At 53.0% G+C, this 21758-nt stretch overlaps 1 protein-coding gene across 2 annotated transcripts in view; it reads left to right on the top strand.

Moving 5' to 3' along the window:
* CCNJL (cyclin J like) overlaps positions 1-20708 on the top strand; it is a 48737-nt gene extending 28029 nt beyond the window's left edge. For both annotated transcript variants that reach the window (XM_028527757.2, XM_036013770.1), the window contains exons 4-6: positions 15300-15602; positions 17107-17266; positions 18669-20708. In XM_028527757.2, the coding sequence (XP_028383558.1) occupies positions 15300-15602; positions 17107-17266; positions 18669-19092 (887 nt within the window). In that variant the 3' untranslated portion in view covers positions 19093-20708. The remainder of the gene's footprint in view (positions 1-15299; positions 15603-17106; positions 17267-18668) is intronic.
* The last annotated feature ends 1050 nt before the right edge of the window (positions 20709-21758 follow it).

Below are 21758 nucleotides of genomic sequence, written 5' to 3'. Positions count from 1 at the left end.
ACGTGCAGCTCTCTTTGGTCTCGGGAAGAGATGAGGGGCTTGCGAGAGCCATCCTCGTCAGGGAGGGCAGGACGGGCGTCGCATTTCAGGCGGTCCAGGAGGAGCCTGCGCCGTGGCCTTTGGCCCGCTGCTGTCTGTGATCTGCGGGCTGCATCGAGGCCCGCTGGGGGCAGGGGACTTGGATTTCTCCCCCAGCGTCTGTCTGGGGAGCCGGGATGTGAGGCACACACTGGAGACTCCTTTGTGCGGCTGGGGCCGGGGCGGAGGGAGGGGGCCCTGCAGACAGAGAGGCAGACGCCCCCACCCACATGTCTGAGGGCAGCAGCCAGCCGCGGGCGGCAGGACGGGAGTTTTCAGGACACCTGCCATATGCTCGGAGGCCCGAGGAAAGAAAAGTTTCCATGACAGCCTGAAATCCTATTCATCCGTCCCTCCCCTCTCCCCGGGTGGACTGTCCGCTGCAAGGGGGGTCACCTTGCCTCAGGACTTTGAAGTTCTGCTAATTCTATACCAGATAATTCCCAGACAGATAAGAAGAGCCACAGTTCTTCTTGCCCCACCTGTCAGTGCTTAGGCTTTGAGAGCTGCTTGCAGATAAGGGCCTTGGCACAGACGGAGCCTTTCTGTCCATATACAGGCCCTTCTGCCCCTGTGAAAACGAGTCGGCCCAGGACCCGTGTGGACGGAGGTGGGAACAGAACAGCTTATGGGTCTTTCCGAGGTGGACCGGTGGCAAAGCCGCCCCGTTGTCTCCCTGGGACCGAGTTTGGGTTTCCTGCTTAACACAAGACAGACTAAAAATAGTCTAGCTATAAATACGCCATAAATGGAGGAGGCCCCCTCTGTTTTCATCTTCCATGTAGCACCCCAACCCCAACTGTCCTTCTGTTATTGTTTCATTAAAAGGGTAACCGGAAAACACGGAAACCCCACAGCTTTCAGGGGAGTTGGCTTTTAGGAGAGTTGACTGGGACAGTGGGACATCGATATCTGTCATTCTGGTGACAGCAGCTGTGCCACTTCCTGGTCCTTTCCTGCCTGCCCAGCCCCGGGCCGGTCACTTCGCACGCACATCAGGTGGAATCTCCGCCAGCAGCCTCTGTGGCCTTGCTGCCGTCTGCTCGTTCTGCAGGTTCAGAGAGGCCGAATAACTGGCCCAAGGTCACACAGCATGGCCACAGAGTTTTATTTGTATTCCTTTTAATTAAGGTAAAATTCATACCACAACATGAAACTCATCATTTTAACCATTTTCCAGCATACAGTTCGGTGGCTTTTTTAGTACAAACGCACTGCTGGCGGCCGCCACCTCCGTCTGGCCACAACACACGGTTGTCACCCCAAGAGGAGCCCTCGTACTCATTAAGCAGTCACTTCTCGCTCCTCGCCACCCCCAGCCCCTGGCAAACACTAACCCGTTTCCTGTCCATACAGATTTGCCTGTTCCAGGTATTTCCTATAAAAGGAATTATGTAACATGTGTCCTTTTGTGTCTGGCTCCTTTCACTTGACGTTTTCAAGGTTGTCCTCCGCACTGCAGCATGTGCATGTACCAGTGCTTCCCTCCTCGTGATGGCCGAGCACTATTCCTTTTGATGGATGTACCGCCTCTGTTTGTTCCTTTGTCTGTTGATAGACACTGGAGTCATTTTCACCCCTGGGCTGTGGACATTTAGGAGCCGGTTTTGTCTGAACACCTGCTTTCACTTCTTGGAGGTATAGACCTAATCCAGAGTGCTGGTCAAATGGTAATTCTGTAGAGTAAACTTGGAGTTTTGCTTTGCCTGGTTGTTGCTGTTTGGAGATGACTGGGTGCGTTGCATCCTTAGCCCAGGGCACAGAGCAGCAAGAGAATGGGGAGAGGGTTGGAGAAAGCCAGAGGGCAAGAGTCGTTGGGACCAGTGGCCTTTGTGCTGGGGTAGCCTGGCCTTAAAAGGAAGACTGCCTTGCCTGTGGCAGCACAGCCCAGTTAGAGCATCATCTGGATACTCTAAGGCTGTGGGTTCAATCCCTGGTCAGGGCACATACAACCGTCAACCAGTGAATGAAGAAATAAGTGGGACGACAAACTGATGTTTTCCTCTCTCTAAAATCAATAAACAGATCCTCGGATGAGGGTTAACAAATTTTTTTTAAGTATGAGATACATTTTTATTGTAAAAATTCCAGAAGATAAAGTGTGAAAAATTAGTTCTCTCTGGAAACCAGAGTCCCACCCCCACAGGTTGCAGTGTATTCTTCCACACCTAGGCTTACTTGTAGGGTTTCATAATTGGGAAAAGCTATTTTCATTTACGAGGTGGGACAGGCGGATGAATCATAGGAACTGGCCCGTGAACGGCAGTGCCAGATTCTCCTCCTTCCTCCCTTTCCCTTCTTCTGTTTCTCCCCGTCAGCTGGCCCACCCCAGGCTGCACAGGTGCCTTCTGGGAGCAGCAGGTTCTCGTGTCTTCTCCCAAACTGATCCGGTGCACGTTCTAGAAATGTGCTGACCATAGGCAAACGCACAGCCGATCCTCGTGATTCGAAGATTCCGTACCTGCGAATTCGCCTGCTCACTGAAATTTATTTTTTAAGCCCCACATCGGCACTCACAGAACTTCTGCGGCCATTCACGGACTCGTGCAGAGCCCCGACAGAATGGAGTTCTGCCTGCGTGTGCCCAGCTGAGACGGAGCAGGGCAGTGCCCCGCCTTCTCCTCTCAGCTCTCTTAAAACCAGTCCTTTTCTCGGTGTTCGGTGCCACATTCTCTCACTTGTCTGCTCATGGGTGATTTTGCTGTTTAAAAGCTGTCCCGTGGTCCTGAGTGTAGGACGGCTGTGATGTGCCTTTCGGGGGGAAAGATGTATGTTAGACAAGCTTCATTCGGGCAGGAGTTACAGTGCTCTTGGTTCTGAGTTCCATGATAATGAATCAACAAAACATCACACGGAAGCACACAAAACAAGGTTATGTGCTGATCAGTTGTGATCAGAGGCTCACAGGAACCCAGCCCTGTGTCTCCCGCAGGAGTGTGGTTCAGTGTTCACGAGCTCAGTGTCGTAGTGACTTTGCTGGAATTATTGCAAATAACCAGAATCGCTTATATATTACACAGCTGGGCTCATACCTAAGGTGCTTGCTTCGTAGTATATCAGGAAAGATCTTTCCCATCAGGCTGTGTGGAGTTACCTTCCTCTCATTGACAGCAGTGTTCCATGATATAAACACTGACCTCTCTGTCGATGGTTAGTTAGACTGACGTTGTTGTTTTGGTTTTTTTTTTCACTACTATACACAATATGAAAACTGTCCTTTTCCCTGTATCTTTGCGCACTGAAGTAAGTATCTGAGAGATACATCCCCAGAGGTGGAGTTGTTTGGGTCAAAGGGTGTGTGCATTTGAAGTTTGCATAGCAAGAGCTAAATTACCTTGCAGAGGTTTCAGTAAAACAAGCACTGTTGAGATCCCTTTTTTTCTTAAATTGAAAGTAATTTGTGGGAGTCTCTGGAACCCTGCCTTCCACCTAAAGAACAAACTATCAGGACAGGAGCGATGTCCCTTCTCCATCCTGGCCCCTCGCCAGTATCCACTGGTGGCTTTTCTTCTGTGCTCTCCGCAGGGAATGCATTTGCACTCTGCCCTTCTGCCAGGTCCTGCCCAGGTGTCCAGGTGAGGAATGAGTTCCCAGACCAGTTGCTTTGAAGGCTCCTAAAGCCAGAAATCATTAGCCACATCTCGTAGCACAGGTACCAGTGAAAGCCCTTGCCCACTGGGTGCTTGTGTGCTGGGCCTTGGAGATTCTAGGAGAGGCCTGTCTTTCTCCCGGTGAACCACCTGCACGTCCCAGCACTCACCCCTGCATCCTTCCTTTCCCCTCCTCCCTGGTTTGATCCTTTGGCAATTGTTGCTTCTGAGAAGCAGCTTCCCTGACAGCAGGGCAGCGGGTCAGGATGGGGCCACCCACTGGAGATTTTGGAAACCTGAAAGCGATCTTACTCCCTCTTGTTGGAAAGTATGAAAAATGGTGCTAATACCTTCCATCCCTGGGGAGGTGGAGCCCACCCGTTCTCCACACTGGGGATGCTCGAGATGCCTCCAGACACTAAGGGTAAGCAGTACCTGCAAAGGGGGGCGATTTTTCCAGGCATCCTTTTTCAGGGGTGTATTTCAGACAGAGTGTGAGGTTTACTTACAGGAGTAAACCCAGACCTACAAGGAAACATCGCTGCCGCCACACAGGTGATCATTTAACAGCTCTTTGCGTCTCATGCAGCAGTGCCCTGGAGGAATGTGGCATTTCTTCGCAGCCATGGTTTCACGTTTCCGAAGTCAGGGTGGGGCTCATGGTGGATATGTACTGTGAAGTGACCATCGTCGATTGTGTCCTCTGAAAGCTGCTGCAACAGGATGGGGGCACCTTCTCGTTGGTGGCAGCACCCTGGAGGCCACCCCAGCACAGGGTGGACTGGAAAAGGGGGTCCATCCCATTAGGGCCACACTGTGCAAATCCAGGCTTGGGGCTGCAGGGTCACAGCACAGAGGTGGGGACAGGGTGATGCTCCAGTTGCCATCGCTGGCTCTGCAGACTGGCAGGTTAGTGCTCTCTCACAGGGAGGGTTTCCAGCTCCATCAGACAGCTGGCTGGGTAGGAAGCTCAGAAATGGTACAGTTTGTCTTAGCAAGTCTACTGCACAGGCCTGTTTGTGCAGGGACTGGGGCTCTAGGCTCTGAGGGTAGGTTTTTGTTTGCTTGTTGTGGAGGGATGAGTTAATTGAACATGCAGTGCTCAAGAGTCCTTGACCCCCCCACACAGGTGTAAATCATTCAAAAACGTCCTCTGTGTCCAAGATTTGACCTCTGCTCTATGCCAGGAGCTGTGTTCAGCCCTGGGGAGATGGTGGTGAGCGAGGAAGGAATGCGTACAGTCTCTGTCGCTGAAGATGATTCATTTTGCACACACGTACCTACTGTGTGCTGAGCCTGGAGACGGGAGCACAACACAGACCAAGTCCCCATCCTAAAGAAGCAACCTTCAGTCCAGGCTCTGCCAGCGGGCCCTGGGTGGGTGCCAAGAATAAGCTAATTGCCCTTCTGAGAAAAACCCAAGTGCCCTTCCTGCTGGGAGTACAGCCTGGCCCACACGGTGAGCGGGAAAACGCCCGGGACGGTGAGGTCAGGCACCCCGGCTGCTCTTCGTGCTGTTTGCGGTGCAGCTGCTGGAGCCAGGCGTTTGTTTTCGCTGCTTTTTATTTGCCATAACCTTGAACCCTACCTGCAGTGTGAGTACTTGTGTCTGGTACTACCGTCTCCCCCGTTCACGGCCAGGATTGCAGTATGCCATGCCCCTCTCCTGCTATTGTTGACATGGAAGCAGGCACTGGAGTCCTTTGTTCCTTAGGTCCCTTGTCCTGGGGATTGAAGCTTGTCCTTGCCTCGCCCCGGAGGCTCCACGTGGTGGAGAGCTCACTGCCGGCATCACAACAGCCTGCCCTTCTCTGTGCTCCCACCGCCCCGTCGGTACCGGCGAGGCCACTTCGGCGGGTTTTAAACCCAATTTCAGACCCAAAGGAATTACGCCAGCCTGTCACACCCCGGCCGGTGCGAGGAGAGGCTGCTTTTGTGGTGGTTGTGTTTGCCTGAATTTCTGAGACTGCCTTCAGGGAGCATGCCTCTCTCGCTGCTTCCGAAGTCTTCGTTTTAATTATAAGTGTTTCAGCGTCTAGACAGGAAGTCTCCTCTTTGTCACTGACAGGTTGGGCTTCTGGAACGCTCCTAGGAAAGCCTGATGCCTCCTGACCTGGGGGCACCTGTGAGGCGGATTTATGGGGGGCTGGTCTCGGACTAGGGCAGACCCGTGCTCTGGAACCATTTTTGGCATTTATTCCGCCGGTTCCGGCTTCAGGGGTGCCATCTGTGGTGTCTTGTCTTCTGAGAAGTTTAAGCTGTTTTTCCTCAGCAGGAGAGTAGTATTTGTTTCTTGTAGAAAATTAGAATGTAGAAAAAAATATAAAGAATAAAAGTTAGTTGCAAACTCAGTACATTTTTGTTTTAGATATACTCAGAATTTGAGGGTGGAGGACAGATTCTGGCCTCAGTGATCATGGGATGCCTAATATTTAATCAGTGGTCTGAGTCCTTTGCATGGGTTTACTCATTTACTCCTCAGAACAATTCTGTGGGTGGCATTGGCTTAAAAGTTAGGTTAGTTTTTTTCCATACGATGGCTCTAATAGTGCCTGGTTGTCCTTATCTTCATTTCATTCAAAACACTTTCGTTAGATTGTCTTGCGACAGCTGTCATATAAGTGTGCATTTTTAAAAAACTTATGAAAATTGGTGAGTTTCTGTGCAGCCATTTAATATTGAAGATGGAAGAAAATACACATTTTTGACGTATTATGCTTTACTGTTTCAAGAAAGGTAAAAACAACTGAAATGCAAAAAAAAAAAAAGAGAGAGAGAGATTTGTGCAGTGTGTGGAGAAGGTGCTGTGACTGACCAAACATGTCAAAAGTGGCTTGGGAAGTTTCTTGGTACTAGTGACATTTTGGCCAAATACTTCTTTGCTGTGGCCTGTCTTATGCGTTGGAAGATGGTTAGCAGCACCCCTGGCCTCTGCACACTAGAAGCCAATAGTGGGAGATAGCCGATATAGTCAAAATATCCAAATCAGTGAAGTTATTGGTGAAAATAGAAGATGTGTCATTTATTTTATGGGAAAAACGTCATGGAGTTTTGGCCAACCCAATAGTAGGCAGCAGTGTTTTCCCCAGTTGACAGGGGAGGAAACCGAGGCCCAGTAAGTTAAGTAACAGGCCCCAGGGTGCATGGCTAGGATGGGGACCCAGCGAGCTGTCCCTCAGTCTTTGTTTTCAGCTATTGAGAACATCAGTAGCCTTTGTCCTGTAGATTCCACTTCCTCTTGTCGCTGCAACAGGAAGCCTTGGCCAGCGATGGAGAGTTTGCTGGGAAACCCCAGCTCTGCCTTCTGAGCCCCGTTAGCTGACCTGGGTGAGAACTTCAGCCCTTGGAAGCGGGTCTGGTGTCTGGAAGCGGCTCCCCTTCTGACCTGGACAGAAGGGGCCACAATTGCCTGTTCTCACCCTTCTTGCTGCTCTGAGCAGAGGTTGGAACAAAGGACCCAGGGCCCCTGATCCCCACGCCTTTGGCACTGCCCTCAAGTTCTGCCCTTCCTGAAACCTCGGCCTCACGAGGCCTGGTCCAGAGCAGCCACTGCCGAGCTGGGTGTGAACATTCTTCTCGGCAGTGACTTTTGTTGCAGGAGACAGCTCCGCTGCTCTGCACAAATCCCTTGCTCGACCCGTGCTCCAAGTGCCAGCTGTTTATATGACAAGTGGCGCCTGCCCCGTGGCCCCTGCTTTTAGACAGTCAGTGAAATTATGTGGGTCCCTTGTGAAGAGGAGCACAGAGGAGGAGCCAGAGGTTTGCTGAGGCTACCACGTGAAGTCACTGCACCAGTTCCTGCATCCTGAGACAGGGAAGTCCTCACAGGCAGAAGGGAAGCCAGTGTGTGGCCCAGCTGGCTGGGTGCCACCTCTGGCCTGGGAGGCGTTTTCACAGTTTCCTCCTGAAAGAAAAAATGGCCCAGTCTCATCTGTAGCCTCTGTTTCCAAAGTTGGACTCAGGAATTGACTCAGCCCGTGAGAAATGTGCATTCATTCATTCTTTCAGTATCTGTAGAGGGCTACTCTGTCCCAGAGACCAGAGATGCTGCCTTGTTTTAAAGAGGAAGGAGCCAGGTCCAGGAAGGGCGCTTGTTGTTTCCTGAGGAGGGCAGTGAGCTCAGCCTGGGAAGGCACCAGCCCAGCCCAGTGGGCCCCTGAAGCCAGGCATGGCTGACATTGGAGCCTGTTTCTCCAGGACATTCCGTAACCTCCGGTTCCCTGGGATAGGTGTTCAAGGGCAGAGTGGCTGGGTCTCTCCCAGCTCCCCACCCGCTCCCGCCCTCATAGCTCCCTCTCTTCCCTGAAAACGGCCATAAAAAATGCTGTCTTAGGGCTGGAGGGTTTGCTTGCTCTGGCTCTGGCTCTTGCTTGGTCTCTTCCCTGCATGAAATCCTATTCAGAAACACATCTGTCCTTGAACCTGTGACGGGGATTGCTCAACTGGTCCTGAATCATGCAGAGGGGTACAAAGTGGAGTGGGCTCCAGTGTTTGCTGAGCACTGAGCACGCTTCTCAGCACATCGAGTCCTCTGCTGTCCTCACCAGGTTCTGTCTCCCTCTGTCATTCACATTGCATAGGCCCCGGCCTGGCCCCAGGCCACATGGCCGGTGAGTGGTCGAGCCTCCCAGAACCCAGGAAGGCCGTCCTCCGTGTGCTCTGTCCCTTCGGTGCCGCATCAGGAAGGGAAACGGCCTTTGGGAGGCGCTGGCCTCAGAGTCCTTTCCTGCCTTCTCTGTCAGATTGCTCAAAATCTGTCTCCTGGTTCCTTGGAAGGGCCCTTGTCTGCTGGACGTAGGAGCAGTGCACCTTTGGGGAATAAGCAGGAAGCACCCTTCTGGCTTCTGATAACTATAAGAAGCCAAAGAGGTTTTTTTGTTTTGTTTTTTTTTTTACGAAAAGCTGGTTGGGCAGAATTGGGCTGGTCCTTCACTGTAGAAAGCACACCACTGGAGACTCTGTCTTCAACTTCATTTCTATCATCGGAGGAGAAAACTAAGCCCTGCTGATCGCACAGCTCCTTCGAGGACAGGCTCTGGGACTGGATGACTGCACAGTGTGAGCAGAGGGGAGGATGAAGACAAGTGTTTGGAGAAGGGGGCAGTTAGATGGGGGAGGGGCTGCAACTGGCCAGACCCCCTCATCCAGGGGAATTCTGCACCCAAATAGAAACACTCATTATGGAGAGGCTGGGATTTCAGGGACCCTTGTGACTATATTGGAGATTTCCTACTTGCGCTTTAGAAAGCCCTGGACTCCTGGGGCCATGTATCTGTCTAACTGTTACCATTATGCCAGATGCTGTGCCAGGTGATGGAGATCTGTGTTGCTCTTCGAGACAGATGGGGTCCCGTGCTCATGGAGCACACAGCCAGACTCTGCATCTTACGTTGTCCCTCACCAGCTAGCTGGGTGATGGAGGCAGCTCCACCCTTCTGAGCTTCTGACTAATGTGGAAAACACTCCCTGCTTCCTGCCTTCTGGTTGTTTTCAGAATGAACACAGTAGCTTGTGTGGGACACAAGCAAGTCCTCAGAGGCTTGCCCTCCCTGGGGGCAGCCTGGTGTTTCAAGAGCCTGCAGGGCTGCGGGGGAGTGTGGGGCAGCCGGGCTGCAGCTGCCCAGCCCTCTGGAGCTCACGTCCTGCTGTTCGAGTTCTCTGCCTCTTGCTAATTAGCTGTGTGACCTTGGGAAGTCCCACCCCAGTGGGGAGGGTCCATCTGGGAAAGGTTTTGGACCCACTCTCTCCTTTACCTCCTTCTCTGGGAGCCTTGGAACCAGCAGCAGGAGGGTGGAGTTCAAGGTCACAGTCTAGGGGGAGGAGGCTGGAACCACTGTAGCCTCTACTCTGGGTGTCCAGCACAGCCTGGTCAGTAGTAGCCTTGCCTGTTTTTAAAGGCATCACACTTTTTTTTAGGAAAGAAAAATAGCCATATGTTGCTTTAAAAGGTAGTTCTGCCCTGGCTGGGTAGTTCCGTTGATGAGAGCATTGTCCTGATATGCCAAGTTTACGGGTTTGATCCCTGGTCAGGGCACATGCAAGAATCAACCAGTGAACGCAGGAATAAGCGGAACAACAAACTGATGTCTCTCTCTCTCTCTCTCTCTCTCTCTCTCAGTTGCTCCCTCTCTCTCCTTGCCTACACTTCCCCTCTCTTTTCTGAACTCAATAAATAAAAAATAAAATAAAATAAAGGCTGTGTAAATGCAGATGGTTGTTAGAGCGGGGTGGTAATGTACCTATGGGCATTCAGGATAATATTTTCTGTGTATTTTTTTGGTACATTTAAAATTTTCCAACATAAAGCCTGTTTTTGTTTGTCTCATTTAAGCAATTAAGAGTATCGTTTTTCTCGGCCCTTACTCAGACAAGCCAGGAAATCCTGTTTGGTCTGAATAAGGCTTGATCGCCAGGACGGTGGGGGGAAGAAGCAAGGCCGGTCGGTGCTCAGAGCAGCCGATTCGGAGAGACAGAAAATAGAATGGTGGTTACCCGGGGGCGGGGGCGGGGGCAGGAGTGATTGTCTCATGGGTCTACAGTTTCACTTTGGCCAGATGAAGGGAGTTCTGGAGATGAGTTACACAACGGTGTGAGTGTGCTTAATGCCCCCCGAACTATACAGTTAAGGTGGTTAAGAGCGAGGCTAGGCATTCCCCTCCTGGGCCTGCTGGGTGGGCAGTGTCTTACCACCATGGTTGAGTGTGTGGTTAAGAGTTTAGGCCCCAACATTTTAGGCTCTTTTCTGGAATATAATGAAATCCTTGGGTGTGCTTCAGGTAACTGGGGTGCTGTTAACAACAACCAAAAAAATATCTATGGAGACACACTCAATGAGGGAAACCTTTAAAATGTAAGCTTAAGGAAGGTGCTCATTAGCACTGTCAGTTATGGTTTTGTTACTTTGAACTATCTTAACATTTTAAAATTTCTGGTTGCATTATTATTTCTTTATTTTTTATTTTTTTAGAAATATCATAGAGCTCTGAGCCCAGATATGAAAAAAACCCAAGAGTTTACTTTTGTTATTTATTGAACATGGACAGAAAATGGAAATTGTTTTTAAAAAATGCCTGATAGCAGTAAACAAAATTGATATATTTACATTTTTAAATATACCATATTTTGTCAGAATTTGAAGGTACTGAAAAGACTATCCTGAAATGCAAGGGGGAAAAAAAGTTTCGGTCCACTCATTGTGTGACCTGCCTAGAATCGCCCAGGCTTCCCGGGGGCGGGGCTGGTGGCCGTCAGCCAGGTGAGCTGAGCCGAGGGTCTGAAAAGGTGTCAATTGCAGGTTTCACCCTCGCTACCTGCCGCCAATACTAAGGGCTCCCGCGGGTGTGCGTGGTCTCCCAGACCCAAGGTGAGTGATCCGATAGGGTGAGGATTGTTTTTCATCTTTAAGGTATGTGGACAAGGCACCTGCTGTTCAAATTGGGGCCAAAGTGATCATCCGAAAAGAAAAATATAGATGGAATGACGGGATCAATGTAGTAATTTACTCAGGAGAGTGTGGATCATCTGTGAATGTCAAACTATTGAGAAACAGGATATTCACCGAGTCCCAAGGTGACACCTCACAGACTGCTTTATTAATTTCACAGGAAAACGGTCCCTTTAAAAGGGAGAGATCTAGTGGCACTACCTTAACCCATCGATCACACGCAGCATGGCTGTTGCTGGGACAAACTGACGTTACACAATTCCTGATGTGATTCAGTCAGAAACACAAAACAACATCTCTGTTGTTTTCTGGCCCAAACTGTTTGATGATGAGGAAGCCATCAGACTGCCCAGAATAGGAGGCCAGCCTTCCAGTCTCTCTCTCTCTCTCTCTCTTTCTTAACAAGGCAACTGCCCTAGATTCATCCAAAGAGTCAGTGTCATGAAAAACAAAGAAACAAAGGGACTAGAGAGACATAACCAATACCATATGTGAGTCTTGTTGGATCCTGTATCTTAAGAAGAAAAGAGGTTATGAAAGACATTTTTGGGACCCTTGCAGAAAGTCAAATATGGATTGAATATCAGAAAATGTTCTTGCATTAATGCTGACGTGCTTAGGATTGCTAGTGGCATTGTGATTATGTAGGAAAGTGGCCCCCAGGATAGATGCTGACGTACCTGTGTAGGGGCATGTCCCATCCGCAACTTCACTAGAAATGATTGAGCAGAGCCAACATTTACACATACACGCTTGTGCACACACACACACCCCAAACGTGGGTGAAGAAGCAATTAGTGAATCTGGGTGAAGGGTCATCTTGATTCACTCATCTTTTCTGTGGATTTGAAAATTTTCCAGATACATCAAACAAGTTGAAGAGAGTCTGTGGCTCTTGTCTTAGAAAGGCTTGGACTTCTGCCCCTGCACCTCCCAGGCAGCTCCCCGGGGGACCCTCCTCCGGGGGGCCTGCCTGAAGACTCCTAGGCATCTGTTGTCTGTGCCGTTTGTCTTGTCGATAAGAAGCAGGCAGCTGAGTGGCAGTGCTTGGTGGTGGCAGCGCTGGGGACAAAGGACTGGCCCCCCCTCATGGTCATGGGAGGAGGGCAGGAAGTGTCTGCCAGGCACGTGCAACACCAGGAAACTCATAAAATCTTTTCTGGCTGTGAAATGTTTTGTGCTGGGGAATCGCCGCTAAGCTGGGAGCGGCTGGCCAGCAGTTAAGAGCAAAGGCTATGGGGCGCTCCTAAGGGTGGAGCTGAGTTCTCAGAGCCTTTTCTCTGAGTCTCTGGGGATCTGACCAGAACCTGCCTGGGAGGATCCAGTGCATGTCCAGCACAAAGCCCAGTGCCCAGCCCAGCACAGGATTCCATGCAGCCCTGCGTGCTGCGTACACGAGCCCTTTCCATTCTGCGTGGCCATTTCTTCTTGCCCTGGGGCATCATCTTCCTAGGTGGGGTATGAGAGGCCCGTGGAGTTCAGTGCTGTTAGGTTCAGAGCCAACGCATTGAGGAGTCACCCCCTCTGCCTGTCTGTGCCCTGTAGCTTAGTGGGTCTCTGAGAAGCCACAGGTGAATTCAGACTCAGTCACCATGGCTGCTTCCACATCAGCGTAATCCTCTTGGGCCTGGTGGTTGGGGGGAAGGAGAGCTCTGAAAGATTTGAAAAGCATCAAGGGCAGGGAGGGAACTAATCTGATGGAGCACATCTGCCCATCGGGGTGGGTTGCTGGCTGCCAGCAACGCTGTGAAAGGACCTCACTGCCCCCCCACCAGCACGATGCATGTTTCCGCTGGGACTGTGACCTTCACTGAGCCACCATCTGCTCCTGGGAAGAGCGCATCTCTATCAAGGACCTGTGAACAGTGTCAGCCGGCCTGGTTCAGCCCGAGGTTCAAGGAAGCCTTTGCAAAAAAAAAAAAAAAATACCGTGTTTCTTTCTTTTAAAATTGCACAACAAATACATGATCAAGAGAAGAAAGTTAGGGCACATAGATAATCTGAGATCAGCAGAGGACAATTCAAATGGCGTGAAATTTCACTGACCAGAGAGTATGATTCCTTCTCTCAATGAACATTCATTGGGCACTTGCTATGTGCCAGGGACTATGCTGGGACACGGGGGCATGGCCTCAAATGGGTGGGACATGGTTCCTGTGCTCATGGGGTTTAGACTTGTTAATGACCTGCTAGCCGGGAATATTGACACTCCGTATTAAACGAGCAATCTCAGTGCGAGAAGCGCCTGGATGACATCCACTGGCCTCTGAGCTGAGTTCTGCAGGACACATGGAAGGTGGGTGAGGGGATCGACACTCCCAGCTGGAGGGTCCGAGTTCCACGTGGCTGGGTCCTATACTTGGGCATGGAGGTTGTTGGGGGGTATGAAGCTAGGCCTGGTCAGCCAGGCCCCAGCCCAGGACTTCAGCTGTACAAGAGGCTCTTCCCCCTGGGCAGCATTGACCTTGCCTTTCCCCACCTGCGTCGCCCCCGAGGGTGACGAAGGGGGAAGGTGTGTGTTTGGAGGTGGTGCCTGATGGATGGGGCTCCGAAAGGGGATGGGGCCCGGGGCCCGCACTACTCAGGAACAGGTCGGCCACTGTCTCCTCTCCTCGCTGCGTTGTCCATTCCCACTTGCTCAGCCCCTCCCTGTCCAAGACCAGAGGTTCACGTCCTGCCACCTCCGTCCACTTAGTCGGTGTCGTCAGGCTCTCGGAGAAGATGAACCACGGGCTTCCCAGAGCCGGCGTTTCCTTTCTCACTGACGCCTTCTGAGCCTTTCTGAGGACCCTGCTGGGTCTGCTGGAGGGCAGCCTGTGCTGGTTCCCTCCTCCTCTCCCCTGCGAAGCCTGAGAGCCTGGGGAGAACTGGGCCGGAAGCGCTGGCGGTTGCGCACAGGTGTGCGGGCGCCTTGTTAGCCGTTCCCTGCGCTGGCATAGACGCGTGCTCTGAGCACAGCTGCCTCTGCTGGCGCTCGTGCTGCAGCTGCTCTGCACCCAGTGAGGTTGGGCTTGGAGGCCACAGGTGACCAGAGCGAGGCCAGGACTCGGGGCCGGCCAGCTGAGATGGGGTTGGGCAGTGTGTGGGGACTATGGTCAGGGAAGGCTTCCGAGGCGCAGTGACTCTGAAGGGAGAGAAGGAGGCGAGGGTAGCCCAGTCAAGAGGGGATGGGTGAGGAAGGGTGCCCCAGACAGAGGGGCCGCATAGAGGAGGCCAGGAGAACGCGATGCCTCCTGAACTGTGGGGGTGGGGGGGCCCCATCCAGGTGTGCGTGGTTTTCCCCATGGTAGGGGGGTACAGCTGTAGAGCCTCCCACAGGGGAGGCTGCCACTTCCCACCCGCAGCCCCAGCACCTGCACCCTCAGTGACCCTGACACCCGCCGCTGCTGCTGGCTGCTTCTCTGTGTTGAGGACGTTGTCGGGGGTTGGTCCGTCAGAGCCCTGGTTCCCTTGACCGAGGCTCATGTTTGATCTTGCTTCTCGTAGGGACAGGCGCCGTTAGTTGTCCATGGTGGTGACACGCTTGATAAAGTACACTTCTGGGCTTTCTCCCCTTTCCTGTCTTCTCCCACCTCCCAGTGTTTCCGAGGCTCACCTCCCAAGCACTCTGTTTCCAAGAGGACCCCGAATAAAAACCCACCAACGGAGCTTAAACTCAGTACTGAGGTAGTGGGAAGCTATTGAAGGGCTTTTCCACATCTGGGGGGAGAGGGTCAGATTTGCAGCGTCATTCTCACTACGACCTGACCCTCTGAGCCGCCCTGGGGTTGCATTAGTCACAACCAGGCAGGAGAGCCATCCCCCACACCCCCAAGCCCTTACTGTGGGCTCTGGCGACTCTCGAGTACCTTCCGCGTCCCACATGCTGGGCTGAACATTGGGTATGCGCTTTGTCATTGCATCTGGCAAGACCCTCGTGAGGTCCAGGTTCCATTTTACAGATGAGAGAACTGAGGCACAGAGAGGGCGAGATACCTGTGCATGATCACACAGCCAAAAGCCAGAACTTGGGGGCTCGAGCTCAGGTTTGACAGATCCAGTGTACGTGCTCGTCCTCCCTCGGCGGTGGGGCCTCCTGGCCTCCCGGCCTCCCTGCCGGCACCAGCCAGTCACCTTCAGGTGGCCCTTTACTAAATTCCCAGGTGCGGGCCAGTGCTGGCTCCCAGTAACCTCTGCCTCTCCCACAGGTAAATTCGAGGATAGGGAAGACCACGTACCCAAGCTGGAGCAGATAAACAGTACGAGGATCCTGAGTAGCCAGAACTTCACCCTCACCAAGAAGGAGCTCCTGAGCACGGAGCTGCTGCTCCTGGAGGCCTTCAGCTGGAACCTCTGCCTTCCTACGCCCGCCCACTTCCTGGACTACTACCTCTTGGCCTCCGTCAGCCAGAAGGACCAGCACTGCCACAGCTGGCCCACCACCTGCCCCCGCAAGACCAAAGAGTGCCTCAAGGAGTACGCCCACTACTTCCTGGAGGTCACCCTGCAAGGTGGGGCCCAGTGTCGGAACCTGCCACCCCCTCCCCACCCAGCCAGGGGCCGGAATCGTGTGGCGCCAAGGGGCATGCATGTCCATCCCGGGAGTCCTCATGGACTGGAGCCCATGCACCCAGGTCACTCCCACCTTGCAACGGATAAACCAGGAATCACCCAGTGTGTTACCAATCATGTGCAAAAGAGAGCCAGCAGCTTATGACAGGCCACCGGTATCCTTCAAACTTAGTGGTCACCTGATAATTTTTTATGGTAACCCGCAACACTGCAGATCTAAATAGGACAGATTTGCAGATCGGTCAGTCTGGAAGACCTGTCGCCATACAGGTGGGTGGGGGAGGTGGTTATGTTTGCATCCACTTTAGCAATGAAGTTGCCCTGTTTGGGGACTTGCATGTGAATCTCACTCTTCCCAGTGTCTTAAAATCTAGGTGGTAGGTAAAATACTGGGTCAGAGGTACAGTCGAGTCGACCAACCACCCAGTAACCCACCACAAACCGGAATGGTGCTTACTGTGTACCTGGCACTTTCTTTCTGTGCTTTGCCTCCATTATGTCATTTGAACTTTCCAGCGACTCCACCTAAAAGTCGTTTCTGCTATTCCCATTTTACAAGTCAGTTTCCTTAATTGGTGCTCAAGAGGCAGAGTAACATACCCCAGGCCATTGCTAAAATTTGAACCTGTGGAGTCTGGGCCTGAGGCTGTGCCTGTCACCTTAATACCACCCTGACTGATTTCTTGCTTTAACAGGCAAGAGTCGAAGTCATCGAAAATCATAAACAATTTAAGACCGCCTAGCAGGGTACTGATAACCAGGTGTCCTTCCGGAAAATTGCTCATCAATAATGCCAGCTTTGCCAAGTTGTAAGGTAGCTTAGTGTGGGACATTAGGGTTTCTCAGATAATTTCACAGTGTGTACATGTTTCAAAGGCTCACATAGTACATCTTACTTACTAGGACAGTTTTTTATTTGTGAATCATACTTAAGTAAAGCAGGGGACGGATTCCTCAAGAAATGGAAGTCAAGTGCCAATTCTAGTTACGGATATCCAAATGCTGCAGTCATTCATTTTCACATTCATGGATTCAGCAGGTTTTCACTGAGTGCCTGCTGTGACCCAGGCTTTGTTACTGTTGATCGGTAGCCTCTGAAACGGCATGTCAGTCACACCTGACAACCAAAGAGAGGACAGGTGTTCTGTGGTCCCGTCGCAGCCCGTCAGCAAGCCGGCTGTGGATGGACCGTATTGTGAAAGTCGCCATCCTGGGCTAACCTCAGAAGCCCTGGACTGAGAGCCAAGGTGTTTCAGATGCAAGAACTCCACCTGCTGCCGTTTGCACTCTCTCATCGCACGCGTGGCCCGGTGGGGGTGGCACAGCGCTGCAGTGAACAGCTTTGCATCTCACCGTTTGTCTGCCAGTTCTAGGGGGCACCGGGCAGGCAGGGCACCGGGAGGCGAAGCGTAACGAGGCTGACTCCCTCTGATTCTCTTTCAGATCATATTTTCTACAAATTCCAGCCATCTGTGGTCGCTGCGGCCTGCGTGGGGGCCTCTAGAATTTGCCTTCAGCTTTCTCCCTACTGGACCAGAGACCTGCAGAGGATCTCAAACTACTCCCTGGAACATCTCAGCACGTGCATCGAGATCCTGCTGGTGTAAGTCCCTCTCCAGTTCAGGCCCAATGCAGGCGATTTCCTGAAGTCTGAGGCTTATTTATGGTGGGCCCCCCAGCTAGAGTCTCACATCTCGTGGGTCATGGGGACTCCTGATAGCACTGGGGTGTGGGGAGTTGGTGCTTCCTGTTTGGGGCAGCTTTGGGTTTACAGTTTTAGGGTCAGGGAGTGAGGCGGAACGAGGTTGTGTGCACCACCTTCTGCGTGTCTGGCTCTTTGATCTGAGTCCCAGTGTGTCAGTCAGCTCACGGAGGATCGCACTGAGGGACTCTCATTACAAGCTGTTTTTTCAGGTGTGGCCACAAAGCTGACCTCTTAGCCAGCTAAGCCCAGAGTAGCTTCACTTAAGAGACCACAGCTTCCTTGGGGATCTCGGGGAGGAAATGTTCAGTGTATCAGAGAAGATGCTTCAAGGCTTCGTAGACCCAGCACCATGAAACTGATGTCAGAGGTGAAGGAGCTCAGTGGTGACCTGAGGGAGGAGCACAGATAGGACAGAAAGATCCTGCCTGGCTGCACTCAGTCCCTCTTCCACCTGCCAGGTGGCAGCATTTCCTAGATGCTTGGCCCCACTGAACACGGGCCCAGGTCCCTGAAGCCTCCGGGCCTCCGGGTGTGGCTGCCCTTGTCTCATTTCCCTGAAGTCTCAGTCTTGCTCCCTGGGCCTTGTCTTCAAACCTGTGCCTTTGAGAACCTACCCAAAACCAGAGAACCTGGCCTGGTCGGACTGCTGACAGGGGCCCCCGGGTTCTCGGCCACCAGCCCTGCCTGTTCATGGCTGCCGCTCTGGGACAGCCCCCTTCCCAGGCCTGCTGCGGCTCCATGGACCCCTGTCTTACATTCCCCTTCACAGATGGAGAAACTGAGGCCCCGTGGGCACCTTGCTTGGGATCCTCTAGCTCAGGAGTGACCCAGCTGGGACAGAGCCGCTGGAAGTGCCTTGAAGGTGGAGGTGGGGCTTATCTGAGTGCCAGGAGCTCTGCCCTCTGGGTAGGCGCTCTGCCACGTGTGGGGACCCAGCAGTGCACAGGAGCAGACAGGGTCCTCCTGGTCGGAGCTCTCACTCAGCACAGCGTGGGGCCAGGCAGTAACCCGGAAGTTATCACCTAGGGTCTTGACTGTGAGGGGGGCGGGCAGAGTGACTGCAGGACAGCGAGGCTAGTCTTGAGGGGTCAGAGGAGGTCTTTACAGGATTTGGACCCAAGTGGAGATCACAGGCCTGAGGTTCGTGGGGCAGTAACTGAGGCTGGGTGTGAGGCAGTGAGCACAGGCTGGGCACGGTCTGGTAGTGACAGCACACAGACCCCACTTAGCAGGGCAGGTGGAGGCGCTCTCAGGTGTCAGCCTTTCGCCTCTGAGTCTCACCCAGGTCCTTCCCTTTCAGAGCGTATGACAATGTCCTCAAGGATGCCGTCACAGTCAAGAGCCAGGCCTTGGCGATGGTGCCCAGCACGTCCCCAGCCCCCACCCAAATGCTGTTCCAGCCGCCCGCCTACCCCACCCTCAGCCAGCCAACGCCGGTGGCCCTGGGGCAGTTCCAGACCCCTGTGCAGGACCTGTGTCTGGCCTATCGGGACTCACTGCAGGCCCACTGTTCGGGGAGCCTGCTCTCAGGAGGCACGGGCTCCTCTGTCCACACCCCGTACCCCTCCCTCCAGCCCCTGGACATGTGCCCCGTGCCCCTCCCCGCGTCCCTCAGCATGCAGATGGCCATCGCAGCCGAGCCCCGACACTGCCTCGCCACCACCTACAGAAGCAGCTACTTCAGCGGGAGTCACGCGTTCCCTGCGGGCTGTTTTGACAGATAGGGCCCTGTTGGGCCACCCGGGGAGGCCTTGGGGACCCAGGCAGAGGAAGAGGATGCTGACGAAGGGGGCTCAGCAGAACAAGGCCACTGGGAGGCCATCCCTGCAGAGCCTCGTTGCCCTGGATTGGAAAGGGTCTGTGCTCTTTTTAAATAAAACGGACCCGGAGCAGAACAGTCAATGAGATACCTCACCCAAGAGCATTCCTCTGGAAAACGTCTTCTACACATGCCTGTGGCTTGGTGGCCGTCCCCTGGGGTGGGGGCCCGGAGAATCAAGAAACACCTGGTGAGAGGCCAGGAGACTGGGAGCTGGATGCACACACCAGTCTGCAGACACACGTCCGGTGTTCAGCATCAAAGACTCCTTTGTTTGCCGATGGCAGCTACACCACTGAAGAAGAAGGGGCAGCCTGACGTGTTCTCAGGACCCCCGATGGATCAGGTGGGGGCCCCTGCAGGGGCCCGTGGGTGGGTGGGGCCTGCACGTCTGCCTTCTGAGGCCCGGTGGGTAGCTGTGTTGCCTTTACTATCGAACCGTCCCCCCCTTTTAGACTTTTCACGTGCTGCTGCTTCCCAAAGTGACCTAGCTCTCTGTTCAGTAGGAAGTCTTGTTTACATACTGTATCAGGGATTTCGTGATACTTGAAAATTCCTTTGGAGAAAAACGATGTTGGTTGTCACACTGCCTGTCTCATGCGCGGGCTGTAGGTTTCTGTCTCGGCGTGTGACTGACCAGTGGGTGACAGCTCCCTTTTCAAAAGCATACGTACGGTTGGGGAGAACCACTTTCCAGTCTCTGAGTTCCAGAAGATTCCACATTTTGGATGCCATGTTCGCCTGTAGAACCAGAGGTAAAAGGTGGCTGAAGGGTAGACAGAGGTTCTACCTCCTGCCTGCTTCTAGTGCTTGAGTCTAAAGCCAGGCTTGGCGTTGAGTTTGGCTGAGAGCAAAGGGTAATCATGTGGAATGTGTGCCTGAGGCCAGTTGGATTTGGGGAGGGGGGTGTACGGTGTATATGCCACCACCAGCGACAGGCAAGCGATCATTCGGATCAAAAGCCAGTATTTGGGTTTCCGCCACGAGGGGGCTCTCAGGACCACTCGGGGGCCATGTGCAATATGTTCTGTGGACTCACGGCCTGTGCTCAGTGTGGTGTTTTTTGTTGTTTGTTTTTTTTTTGGTTGGATTGGGGACACCCAACAGAACTGAGAGGTGCAAAGAACCACAAAAGCGTTTTTCCGTACGTTTATTTTTTAAGAAGAACCCACGTGGGTTTTGTCGACTCCCTTGCCAGTCCGGGGGACCGGCAGGTGGCTGCCAGCGTGCGGCGGCGTGCTGCCGAGTCGGCCCGAAGGTGACGTTCCCAGCAGGAGAAAGCCCCCCTCACGTGGGAGCAGGAGGAGAAGAGACTGGGTGTGGGTATGGCGCTGCCACTGGGTCACACTCACATAGGAAACTGCACGTTCGTTTGTTTTTCTCTTTTTCCTTTGCCAGCCTCCTATTTATGTACGACCGGTTTGGATTTCAAGTGATGGTGTCTGTCTGTTCTGTGGCTGGGGGCCTGTGAGGGGCCCCCAGTAAAAGGCGTACTGCAATAAACACGTCACCAGCTCTAGGTCTCCGAGTTCTCTTCCTCATCGTCTTCTCTCAGCCAACCGTACCCCAGTCCCTTCCACATCGGCCCAAGGGTCTCACTCCTGCCGAGAGTTTGGGGGGAGTGGGTGACAGAAGAACTGGCTCTTGTGAGGCTGGGTGTCCCTGGGGACACGGGCTGCCGGGCTGACTGAGGCTGGACATCTGGGCATCCCAGCTCTCCCACTGGCTCAGTCAGTGTTCTCCAGAGAAACAGAATCTATTATACATTTAGAGAGATTCAGTTCCAGGAGTTGGCTCAGCCTTGCAGGTGCCTGGATTAGAATCAGAGTCAAGGCTTCCTCATGTCCTCCGGTTCAAAGTCCATCCCTCCACCACCTGTTCCCACGTCTGAATTCTCCTTTGTTTCAGTGATTCCCAGCAGGGCTCACTCGTGCTCCCTAGGACACGTGTCAGTGTCTGGAGACATTTTTAGTTGTCACAGTAGAGGGAGGGGAGGGGCCGGCGATCAGCACGTGGAGGCCAGGGACGCTGCTCGGCCTCTTCCAATGCACAGAACAGTGCCCACGATGAAGAATTATCTGGCCCAAATGACAATAGTGCCAAGGCTGAGAGCCATCAACTCACATGTTACCTCCCAAAGCGGACTCTCGTAACACCCCTAATTATTCTGCCATCACCCCTTTATTTTCCTCACAACGGTTAAAAGCTTTGGAAATGCTCTTGTTAGTTGGTTTGCTCAGTTTGATGTTGGGGCCTAAGCTGTCCACCCCCAGCAGAACACCTAGAATATCGCTGTCTGATGGGGGTAGCACCAGTCACAGCAGCTGGCGCTGCTGAGCACCATTCGCTGTGTATAAAGCACCACACTAAGGACTCTGCTGGCATTTCCCATGATCACCTCGTAACCCGACAAGGCTGGAACTTTCTCAGCTGTATTTTACAGGTCAGGAAGTGGGGCACGCAGCGGTTACTCACCCAAGGAAGCAGTGGGGAAGGAAGGAGCCATAATTCAATCCCCGGCAGTCTGGAGCTGCCCTGCCAGCCGGCGGTGCCTGCAGGGTTTGGAATGAG

Source organism: Phyllostomus discolor, chromosome 13 (assembly GCF_004126475.2).
Source record: "Phyllostomus discolor isolate MPI-MPIP mPhyDis1 chromosome 13, mPhyDis1.pri.v3, whole genome shotgun sequence".
In the NCBI taxonomy this organism is placed as follows: Eukaryota; Metazoa; Chordata; class Mammalia; order Chiroptera; family Phyllostomidae; genus Phyllostomus; species Phyllostomus discolor.
Note: the sequence above shows the minus strand (reverse complement) of the source record. Positions and strands in the feature narration are given on the sequence as shown.